We start from the raw sequence: 12,247 nt of genomic DNA, 5'->3' as shown, positions 1-12,247 counted from the left end.
TTTCACTTCTGCCTAGAAAGACTTCTAGAGTTCTCTTTCCAGTTGTCTCCTTGACTCTCCAGCCTCTTCCTGACTTAGCCTACACTATTTATTCTCTTTTCCAACCCTGCCATATTCCCTCCATGCATCATTCTCTCAGGGACCCAGGGTTAAAATGTATTTTCATCTTTGTCATCTTCTCTAAACAGCCCCCAAAGTAGCTCCATTGGAATCTTTCCCCGGGGTCCAAGGGCTCTCCCTCCTTCAGCTGTGGGGTCCTGTTCTTCACTCAGACTCTTTCTATACAATCTCCTCCACCACATTCAGAAACTATAAACTGTACTCCCATATGCTTCCAGAGGAAAGGGTATTTATAGCAATACTCTTCAAAATAACCAAATTTTGCTCAGCCCATTGTGGCAATCAGGGTAAATAAACTGGGGAGAGTTCATATAAGGGCATATTTATCGCACAACAATAGGAGAGTCAACTCTCATTTTGTATCAAGCTCTTTAAAAAGTCAAAACTAATAATTTCTGTCAGAAATCAAGAGTGGCTCACGTTAGGAACAAGGAAGTAAGAAGTTGCTGGGAAGGGCAAGGGGAATTTTAGGTACTGACAATTTTATAGTATTTGACTTGGGGAAAAATTATGTGACTTTCCAGTTATGACAATGAAAATACTCATGGGTGTCCATCAGTGATTCCTGTCTCTGAGCAGGTAGTGTCCAAATTTCCAAACCTACAAGACTGGATTAATCAAGATCTAATCCAGTCTACACTCCTGTCTAGTCAAACGTTGCCTTCCTTATTGGATTGCCTTTGCACAGCTCACGAGGTGTGGGATACCCCACATCATGGGTTCTATCTATATGTGAGTACGAAGAAACCATTTCATTGAAAAACATATAAAATTAGAAAGTTCTGACACAAATTTGTTTTCTGAAAAGAATGTGATATTGTTGCATCAAATCCTCTGCAAAATTCTGTTTTTTTAATTTTCTTGTATTTCAGGGAACTTTAAACTGTTCTGGCTCTCAGCTTAAGTCTCTACTGGTGATGTAAAGTCATAACCAACTTAGCTTTGCCAGGAAGCTTGCTGGTACTCCTGGAGCAGTCCTGGATATGGCCCAGGTTGGGAGCCCACTTTGGTTGTGAGAGGTACTTAAGGCTTGTGGACAAGAACCAAACCTAGTGATCAAAGCATTTTGTCTACACCTTGGTGAACTTGGATTTCTCAGCGAATCTTTTGTAAAGAGAAGCTTTTTCCTTTGAGTGAAGCCTTCCTGCCAGCCTGGTTCTAGAGCCGCATCAATCCCAAATAAACACACAGGAGGCTATATTAGTTATGAAGCTGTTGGCCTTGCTTGTTTCTTACTGGCTAGCTCTGCTTTAAGTAATTACCCCATAATTGTTAATCTAAGTATGTCTCTTACTGGAAAAGTTTCCGGGATTCCTACCCCATGGCATTCCATCTCAACTCTCTGTGTTTCTCCTTCCCAGAGTTCTCCTGGACTCCTAGTCCCACCTATCTAGATTCCTATTGGCCAGCAGTGCTTTATTGACAAAGGACTTCCCCAACAGATGCTGATGCCAAATGTGCTAGTTGGGAGTCACAACACTGAATACCACTTCTGTGGCACAGAGTAATAGTCAGTCACTAGTGAACCTAGGTTTTTCTAGGATTGAGGCAGGACAAATACAGCACAAGCAAATGAAGTGGTGTTTCAGACTTTTATCTGACTGGACAGAGGAAGGATCTGGAGTGCAGGCATAGTTAAATAGAGGATTGACTGGGCCTGGGGAGAGACCACTGTAACCGAAGCATGTGTGCATTATTAAACATCGTATCTGTAATATTCACATGCAAGCTCATTAACACAGGTTCCTGGGTTCTGACCAGTGTTTGGGTTAACTCCAGACTTTGCATTTCTATCAAGCTCTCAGGTGAAATGCTGTTCTAGGATTGCTTTTAGGAGCAAAGCTACTTGCCTCTCACAGTAATCACTCTTGTTAGGATATTTAACACTCTGTCAGCCTTGGTCAAATTTTCTTTAAGTATGGTAGTAGTGCCTGGGTGAACTAGATGAAGACATTAATTCCTACTATGTAGGGTAGCAAATGGCAGCAAAATGGGCAATTTACTACTATCCCTGGTGTGTGCAATTAAGCCTACTCACCTAACCTCTGTCCTAGAGCTTGTATGTGAGGCTTCTGGGTGGGTAGCTGTAAGCAGTATCTAGTTGGCAGAACTTGGAGATATTATTAAACCTTCTATAATACACAGAAAGTCCCCCCCGTCTACTAGGAAAGAGCTCGTCAGCCCCAATGTCAATGTTCATGACTTTGCAAAGCTTAGGCTGGCAATACGTATGCTGGATTTGGAAATCTTACCTGAGTTTTTCTTTTTTTTTTTAATTGAGTTACACCGGTCATTCATTATGTGCATTCTTCTAAATAATTATTATCCCCATTAGGCACATTGAAAGTAGAAAATAATCCTCCAGACCAAACCATAAAGAATCTAAAGGAATTAAAATGGCAACTAACAGTGGTGGTGAGGTGACGTCACTGCCGGGCTCTCTTAGAGGTGGTGCGATGGCATCACCGCCGGACTTCCCAGAGGCGGTGAGGTGACGTCACTGCCGGGCTGCCTTCAGCAGAAGCTAGAGGTGTTGGCAGCACTCATGAAGGAGTTTTCCGTCGTGCTGTTGAGTGTTTCCCTGGGAGGGTTCAACCCCTTTCACACGACAGGCAGAGAGGAAATCATGCACGAGACGATTAGGATAAAGGCATCCGTCCAGTGAAATGGTTGCCTGAGCTTGGCAGTCATGGCTGACGCTGCTTCCGAAGGAGAGTGACAGATTCGGGTGTGGTGGCTATGAGCGCTGAAGGAGGAGGGTAGCAAGCTCTAGTACAACCTGAACAACCGCAAGACCAAACCAAGAAAAACGATGGAAAATGGAAAATGACCAGAAGCCAACGTGTGAGCTCGTAGGGAGGTGCGCACGTGGGGTCAGAAGTCTTATCGAAGTAATCAAGACAGGGCCAGCAGCAAGTCTGTTCCCTTTCAAATGAACGAAAAGGCCGTGTTTTCTCAGGTTCCCCCCCCTAAACTTACAATGGCTATTCACTTTTTGACGAACAAATTCTTCCTATTAACTGGAGCCATCTGAAAATAATTAAGATCATGAAATAGCAGCTGTAGATCATACTTAAATACAACTAATATTTCTGTATGTATTTATGTCAATTCTTCCTTTGGGGAAGCAAGCGGCCAGGCTCCATTTACCTATTCATTGGGGCAGGCAGTTTCCGTCCTCTTTTCCTTTAGTTTTTAACCTTACATAGGGCAAAATTGCGTTTGTTCAGAACTTCCCCAGTCTTCAAGCCATGTTTATAATTTGAAGGCTATAATGAAAGCGTTGCCTTCAGAATCATATTTAGGGGATAGTTTTTCCACATTTTTTTTGTGACTGATTTTGTGCTACATTTTAGATCAGGACTTATTCCCTCTCTCTCTGTGGTAAATCAATCTGGATATGCTTGCAGATAGACACTGACAGAGAATTGTAGATAAGGTAACATGTTTAAGTTCATAAACACTGTAAATGGCAGAAAAACCTCAAGTGCAGGAATGAGTCTACTTTATGGGATGAAGTAGACCTAACTCTAGAATTGGAAATGACAGTAACTGCGACCTCCAAAAGATGACAGAAATCAAATTCTGACCGCAGCTCCAAGAGTCACACGGTCGACAGTATCATTAGAACATGAAAATTGCTATGACACATTTTGCCTGTTAGATCTACAGCCGAAATTCTAATTGTATCATTCATTATGGCAAGTGGAATGATGTTGGTGACTCAGCTGTGAAGAAGAAGGCAGACCCCAAAGCTTACCTACTGAAAACTGCCACGTTTTACTGTTTCAGATGTGATGCTACCAAGGCCCTGGTAGGATTCACAAAGTGACTTACTGACCACATCATCACTTCTATACACAATACTCTACAGGTTACCCATCTGCAATCAGTTAAAACAACAAACACGCCTTATCTCTGTGGATTTGTTGGTTCAGCACCTTTTGCTAGGCTGCATTTGGGGTATGAGCCAGGGCTGCAGCCTCATCTAAAGGAATGCCTGTTAGAAGTTGCTCCTAAATGCACCCTTGTGGTGACTGGGAGAATTCGGGGACATTTGTCTGAGTGTCTCAGTTCTGGGCCGCATGATGGCTGGCTGCCACTAGCCCAAGGACCCAAGAGAAACAGCAGGCGAGCAAGACAGAAGTCACCATCTTCCAGAAACCTAACCCTGAATCTCACCACGCCTCCCCAACACATTCCTTGAAAGCTAGCCTGTTAGGTTCATCCTACAGGCAGACCAGGAAGATTGATACAAGGGTATGAATACCACGAGGAAGAATGCATCATGTTCCATATTGGCTGCTACCAACAATTACCAGTGTTTTCCACGTTGAGAGATTTCCCACCCCTGTAGTTAAAGTATTTCAGTTCTTCCCAACAACCCATAATACTCACAAAGTGAAAGAATAATTCTTCATCATAAGGCCTGTTCAAGTAAGGCTGGCTGCAGATACGAAGGGCCCAGGGCAAAGGGTTGAGTTCTAGTCTACCCAAAGAGGACTTGAAGAAATTTAGGTATTGATCACAGAATAAGAAGGAGTAAGGCTATTCCAAGGAAAAGGGGAACGGATGGTAGGAAGACCTAAGGAGAAGGAGAGTCGGGGGCGATGTTTAACGTCTACATCTATCAACCCAGAGATTACAGTGATTGTTAAACCCATTAAATGTGAAGCTGCTGATTGTTTCTATTTTACCAGGTTGGTCCCCTAGATTGACTTCGCTTTTCCTTGTAAGTGTACACAGTCACGCTGCTTCCCCTCCTCGTTTGGCTGCTACGGGAGCCCATATACTAAGCGCAGTACACAGAACACAAAGGGCTAGCAGATTTTACAATTTATGTTTGTTTGTTCAACCTGGTAATTACATTCAAACTAAAATATTTCCTGCTTCTGCTATACAGAAAAGAGTACACTGGAGAAAGGTTGGGCTAGTTTGACTCTGGATTCCTCTAGACCCTGCATCAGCTGTCAATTTGAGCATCGTGGAACTAACATGAAGTCCCTTAATGTAGGACTAGAATTCAGGCTATTTCAGAAAGATGCTTGATGTATACCCTTACTTGCACAAAATAATCTGATTTATTTACTCCAGGAAGAATTTTATAATAAATCACTATACACAGCAATAGGAAACTGGGCTAACGGTCATACATTAAATTGATTATTTGGCCCTGATTTTTAATTTTTAATTTTAGAGAGTTTTGAACACATATAAGAGTAAATAGAATACTTACCATCACATTCTAACAGCCCTCGACCCATATGAATTCACCAACATGCTAATTACTCCCCACTATATTATTTTGACACTTATTCCAGATGCTATATCATTTCATCTATGGATATTTTATATTTCTAAAGGATAAGCAGTTACCTTTCTAAAATAAAATCACAGTATGAGTTTCTCCTGTAAATAGAAAAAAGAAAAGAAAAAGAAAAATCCTTTATTGTTTAAAACTTAGATTTATATTCTTTTGTTTGCTTCCTTTTTATAAAGGATAAATGAATAGAAACTGATAGTTTTTAATCAGGGGTGGCTTTATTTACTGCAAGAAACTTGGCAGTAGTGGAATTATTGTTCAAATAACTGGGGGTGCTACTGGCATCTACTGGGTGAAGCCAAGACTCACACTAAAGATGCAGGGCAATATCTACAGAATAAGTAAACGCTTGTTCCAAAATGTCAGTAGGTGCCACTGTTGATATACACAGTTAAGGCAGAAGGAAACGGGGTGGTGGAGAATAGTAGCTATAATGGATAATAACTTATAAATAAGAGAGACAGAAAATGCTCAGACATCTTTCTAATAGCCACATTAGTGACTAAAATGGATTTATAATTGAAAAGGCAGTTTTAAATATATAGTTTTTTCCAATCAAAGTGTTTAATAAGTCAGACAACTTGTTTTCTTCTTTTTTAATAATTTATTTTGTGCATACGTACTCATGCCATAGCACACATGTGAATGCTAAAGGGCAAAATTCCCGGCGTCCATTCTCCTTCTGCTATGTGTGGAGACTGAACTCGGGGTTGTCAAGCATGACTGCAAATGCCCTAGCCCACTGAACCATCCTGCTGGACCCTCGCATTTTCAGGGTTAAAGATCAGCAGTCTGATAGCAGAATATTTGTGCCAAGTGGAGACCAAGTAGGCCAGACAGAAACAGCACTTCTGGCTTGGGCAGCAGACTCAATGGAGGCGGTGAAGAAAGTGTTTGACAAACGCAAATACAATCTGGGATCTGCAGTGTAACAGCAAACTAGAAGTGTTTTGAATTGGTGAATGACAATGTGTAGGAAATGGAGTGCGTGAGTGCGTGCGTGCATGCGTGTGTGTGTGTGTGTGTGTGTGTGTGTGTGTAAGAGACATGCTGAATGCTAAATCTTGTTGGCAAATTTCAAGATGAAAACTGATACTAGTTACTTTAATTCAGACAGAGTTCTGCTCATTATCTCCTACATAGAACCCCTGGCAATAATTTACCTAGTAGGACAGTAGTTCATACAGATCAAAGCAGCGGTATTTAAGTGTGTCCAGAGGGCAGGTTTCGGCTCCGTGCCTTCCTCTTTACAGGAAAAGGGAGGAAAAAAAAGTTTTTGTGTTTTTTTTTCCTTTTTCTTGAGAGACAAAACATACTTAACTAAATAAATACTTTAAGCAACTAAGTCCAACATTACGGAAAACTCACATTGATTCTTCCAACTATTGGGGGAAGAAGTTCTTCCAGACCCCAAATCGTCTCAAATCTGAGGGGAATATAGAAGAAAAATGTAAAATCTAAAATAAAATAAACACAGTCTCTCCACGTGAACAGCAGCATACTTTCCCTTCCATTAAACTTGAACACGAACTGGGCTCCAGAGAGGACGTGGCTGAGACGTGTGGCAGTTGTGACAATGCCCTGCCTTGCCTGCTTCAGCTGGCAGGCCAGCAAAGCCCCACTCAGAAGTCTCGGGCAAGCTGTGTAGCAAGCCCCTCCTCTTCTGCAGCCTCCTCCTCCATTGGTAAAATTCTTGTGCAGGGTCACGTAGGGATCCCACCCCTTCTCCGTGTTTTCACTCTGGAGCTCTACACAACTTTACACCTGAATGAACGCCAAGCCTCTGTGGATATATAAAGGGAACCCAGGGGAGGAATTCCACAGTCCATGGTGCAGAAGCAGGGGCAGAGAACCCAGCGGCTCCTCAGCCAAGCAAATCCTCCACTCAGCATGCTCCCCCCTGCCATTCATCTCTATCTGGTCCCACTAATGGGCATCCTAATGAGAAACTGTTTGGCCTTTAAAAATGATGCCACAGAAATCCTTTATTCACATGTGGTCAAACCTGTTCCTAGCAGCAACAGCACGTTGAATCAAGCCAGGAATGGAGGCAGGCATTTCAGTAGCCCTGGACTGGATCGCAACAGTAAGTGTGTTTTACTTGTACAGGTTTGTTTGTTTGTTCCTTTTGGGGAGCTTCAGCCCCCGTTGCTGTAAAATGGTTTTATTGTATGCTACTGTGGACCATGTATGTTTTGCAAAAAAAAAAAAATCTGGGAGCAATCTGCTGCATGTGTAGGCTGGTGTTCTCTCCTGGCTGGTGATTTTAGAGTTAACAGAATGAAAACAGAGGTTTGATAGCGCAAGGACAGATGTGGTTTGTCCAGTCCCCACCGAAAAGTCTATCCATGAGTTAATTCAGCTGCAGCTTCTTTAAATCTGCAAAGGGAGAATTCTTTAAAATGTTGTTCTGCAGTTTGAGCTCAGGCTGTCCTACACAAGTCTGGTGAAGTGACTGTTGGTAACTACGTGGAACTTTGTACGGGGAATCACAAAGGGTGAGAGCGAGCTTTCAGGCAACATGTTGCTCACACAGATGTCTAAAATATGTGTAGATCGGAGACCTGTAAAGGTTTGATGATGCTCGTTGTAAAAGAGGTCCACACTACAAAATGTTAAAGAATCGTGTTTTCCTAAAGTCCTTATTCAACAGGCTGAATTGAGGCAATGGCATGTTTCTGAGTGCATATTTGTCACAGGAGATTTTAAATAACTGCATGTTAATGTTCACCACAGGGAGTGTTTCTTTACCCCTTTAGGTTTGTTCAATTGACAGGCCAAGTGACTACCAGTTAGAGGTGTTCAGATTTCTTCCCCTCGCTTTTGCTTCACTCTCTTCCTTTGAAAGAGTTCGCATTAAGTAATCAAGTTGAAGACAGAAAACAGTGTGCAGGAAATCTTACCCAAATATTTGCCCCTCCTCCTTAAGCTTCATTCGACAACGAAGGAAAAAGAGTTTTTGACCTTTGAAAAAGTCAAAGCGAGTGTGACTGGCCATGTCTCTCTAAGAAAACCAAAGCGTTTTCACTGCGTGGAGATGGTTGGTTTCGGGGCACAGGAAGTGTGCTATCAGTGTTGGGTTACCGAGCAGTGTGGTGGATACTCATTGTCATTGAGAGAAACGTCACCATAAAAATGCCCAATCTTATACGTCCAGGAACAAAGGCAAGGCAAGTCAAAACCTTGGTCAGCCGGCAGGCTGCTTCCAGGTGCCCAAAGGTGAGCTGGAGTCAGAGGCACACTGGCCAGCCAAACCGTTAACCCTTTCACGTCAGTCGCCAGCTGAAGCTCTGTCCGCACAGACCTGCACAGGTGTGGTATGCAGCAGTCACACACTTCCCTTAGGCTGTAATCCTTAACTCAGACATTCTGGCCCAGAAATGCAGCAAAACTCCTGACTCGCCGTCCACTTTGAGATTATTTTCAGAGGCAGAAGGACAATTCCAGCAGCTTTTACTAGCTGTGGCAGTTCATCGAGCTGTGTTTTTAAGCCCCCTTTCCTGGTTAATAAGACATGACCTCTTTCTAAGTTTGTCATAAGCAATTCTCATTTGGATAACAATAAGGAAAACTTCAAATGTCTTAAGATTAATTTTTGTTTTAATTACACAAGTCACATGACCAGAAACAGCCAATTAGAGAACCTACTTATCAAATCCAAATAACTGAAACAAAAAGTCACCCATGCCTGATATTCGGGAAATGAACACTGCGGTTCCTTGTGCAGTTGTAAATCAGACATGTTAGGTATTTTTCTGCCATAAAATTCATGGAAATGTAGCCAAGTTGTCATGGCAACCATACGTTCTTAATTTAGGGGCTTTTATATTCTTTAAATATTGAGTTGTGGTGGCCTTTTGCATTTCAAACATTTTACTGTTTGTTTTTTTTTAAACATAGCTTGGGAATTTATGTTTAGAACACAGTTATTAAGTTTGATATGCAAAAATGTCAAGGGTTGTACCCATATGCATGCGTGACTGTGCAGCTGAATTCTATAATTGAAATAAAATATTACAGCGTGCGTATGCACTATACACAATATGTAAATACTTTCCACATTTTCTCAAGAGATTTTTTTCAAAAACTTAATTAAAAGCACTTGCAGACATTAACCAATATTACCCATGAGAACAAGAACATTAAAGTGTATTCTTTGAAGAGTAGCAATGAGACTCAGAGAATGTGACTTTTAAATACTTTAATAAACAATGGGTTAATGAAACACAAGAAAAAGAACGTTCTCCTTCCCTCCCCTCCAAAATAGTTACAGACTGTATGCAGCCTGGCCATTTTGATGGAAGTGTCTTCCACCCCTCCCGCAGACCTGCCTTGTGAAAATAAAGTACATAGTCACTTCTTTGGCAGTGTCCTTCAATTATTTGATTTTTTTTCACTGCAAGTTACTTAAAAGGAGATCAAAGCCCCCAAACACCTTCAGTGGCTTTCTGTCTCTGATGCATTTCTGCCCTGTTTCCCCCGTAGGTCGAGTTCAAGTGGGCTGCCGGGAGCTGCGATCCACCAAATACATTTCAGACGGCCAGTGCACCAGCATCAGCCCTCTCAAGGAGCTGGTGTGCGCGGGCGAGTGCCTGCCCCTGCCGGTGCTTCCCAACTGGATCGGAGGAGGCTACGGAGCCAAGTACTGGAGCCGGCGGAGCTCCCAGGAGTGGCGGTGCGTCAACGACAAGACGCGCACCCAGAGAATCCAGCTGCAGTGCCAAGACGGCAGCACACGCACCTACAAAATCACCGTGGTCACGGCCTGCAAGTGCAAGCGGTACACCCGCCAGCACAACGAGTCCAGCCACAACTTCGAGAGCGTGTCGCCCGCCAAGCCCGCCCAGCACCACCGAGAGCGGAAGAGAGCCAGCAAGGCGAGCAAGCACAGCCTGAGCTAGAATTGAGCTGCCCAGACAGCATCTGCCGCCCAGATTTGATGGCTTGGGAGACTCGAGCCTGCCACTGCTCTCTCCTCCCTTGAAAGTGTATGCTTTCCGCTTTGATCAAGCCCAGCAGGCTGTCCTTCTCGGGGACCTTCTCTGGGAGGGACTAGCTTTTCCTTTGTGAGTTTCTTGAGATGTAATGAGTGAAAGCCAGGCGTCCTGTCGTTTCCATTCTTAAAAAGTACCTGACGCTGTTTAAACACCCCCCCCCCCCCGCTCCTTTACAGTTTAAAACGCTCCATTCACCAGCCCACCCGCACACTTCCCAAACGAAACCCCTTCCAACCAGAAAAGTTCACAGAAAAATGTATCTTCACAAAACATTTCAGAAAGGGGCTTTTCCAGTCATTGTCATGGGAGTAGTTTGGCAGCCAGGGGCTAGCTTGCTTTGAAAGAGAGGCAAACCTTGTGACATTTCACTTCAAAAAAAAAAAAGAAAAGAAAAAAGCCCTGTAGCTTTTTACAGTCTCAGTGTGAAATTATACCCTGCATGTTGACCTTGCTTGGAATGGAATGCCAGCAATGCGTGTCAGCAGCTAATAGGCAGAGCAGATTATTTATTTTTCAATGGTTATTTAATGAGCTTTCACATGTTGATTTTTTTTTCAAAATGTTAATTTTTTTAATGTTTTGAAGCTGTTTCATGTACCTAAATATTACCCAGTACGGTTTGTGGTTGGCCTAGGAATATGAAAATACATGTTGTAGATATGTAAGATAAGTATGTTAGTCTCCTTATATATTACTCATTTCATCATAAACTTTGTCTGTAGCATGGTTCTCTATAAGCTGCAATATGTAACACTTTATTATTAGTCCATGCAATCAGAGGGCAGCTTGACCTTTAGTGACATTGGCTTCTTTTCACAAATATAAAACGCAGCCAAATGTTATTGTCCCTGCCTCTAACTTGTATAAAGAGGTACATGCTTGCAAACATTGTAAAATAAAGTTGTAAGTGTAGCTGGCTCTTTCTGTTGTTGCTGGGGATCAAAATTAGGGCCAGGTAAGTGCCAAGCCTCCAGACCAAGAAAACTGTCTCCCCATAAGTCATTCAAGTTTTGACAGACTGCTTGCAATAAAGTGGGGGAGGGGAAAGGAGGAGGGAGGGGGGATGACTGAATTGCAAGGAGCACTTCCAGATTGATAATCTCTGGGGGACTTTGAACACTCTTACATGGCCCCAAGTCTCTCTCTCTCTCTCTCTCTCTCTCTCTCTCTCTCTCTCTCTCTCTCTCTCTCTCTCTCTCTCACACACACACACACACACACACGAAAATTTTCAAGCTACTTTTATGGTTTCCTCAGTTTGGCATACCGTTAGGCTAAGTAACATAATGTCAGTCTTAGATGGAACCATCTGGTTTGTGCTGGGTTAATATCACGTATGTATACAGGATGCTGTCTGAGCCGAAATAGATAAGAAAAGAGCTTCAGACTACATAATAATATTAACTGTTGTAGTAACGACAAAAAAATGGAAGTTTACTATTGGTTTACCCCCAAATCTTAAACTGTTATGCAGTATATCATGTCAATGCATGGGACATTCACAAGTATTTTACCCTACCAAAATGTGTCATTTCATACCTGTCTTATTTGCTAAATCACAGGAACTTGCCCTGACAATGGCTTTTCAGACCCAAGAAGACCCTGCCTTTCATTAATCAAACCCCAGGGAAGGCCTCAGTAGAGATAAATGGAGAGCCAATTCTGATTATTAGGGCCCAGGGCATGGAATAAACAAAGACTTCCAATAGTCTCCACTGAACGGAGAATTGGATCTACTTTTCACATTCACATTTAATTTGCAGTCCTTATCCAGCCATGTGACAGTGGTGACACACTCACCGGGTGG

General features: G+C 42.6%; 1 protein-coding gene across 1 annotated transcript; it reads left to right on the top strand.

The window, feature by feature from the left end:
• Window positions 1-7,152: 7,152 nt before the first annotated feature.
• Sostdc1 (sclerostin domain containing 1) lies at window positions 7,153-11,352 on the top strand. The gene is made up of 2 exons (XM_005076217.4): window positions 7,153-7,529; window positions 9,929-11,352. Exons 1-2 carry the CDS (start codon window positions 7,271-7,273, stop codon window positions 10,342-10,344), a joined length of 675 nt encoding a protein of 224 aa, XP_005076274.2. The 5' UTR covers window positions 7,153-7,270; the 3' UTR covers window positions 10,345-11,352.
• The last annotated feature ends 895 nt before the right edge of the window (window positions 11,353-12,247 follow it).

This window comes from Mesocricetus auratus, unplaced genomic scaffold, assembly GCF_017639785.1.
Source record: "Mesocricetus auratus isolate SY011 unplaced genomic scaffold, BCM_Maur_2.0 Super-Scaffold_15014, whole genome shotgun sequence".
NCBI lineage: Eukaryota > Metazoa > Chordata > Mammalia > Rodentia > Cricetidae > Mesocricetus > Mesocricetus auratus.
Note: the sequence above shows the minus strand (reverse complement) of the source record. Positions and strands in the feature narration are given on the sequence as shown.

What these genes read in the sequence shown, in the direction of transcription:
- Sostdc1 (XM_005076217.4), top strand. Translation starts at nt 7,271, where the DNA reads ATGGTGCAGAAGCAGGGGCAGAGAACCCAGCGGCTCCTCAGCCAAGCA. An exon ending in CCCTGGACTGGATCGCAACA is followed by an intron (nt 7,530 to 9,928) that starts GTAAGTGTGTTT and finishes TTTCCCCCGTAG; the next exon opens with GTCGAGTTCAAGTGGGCTGC.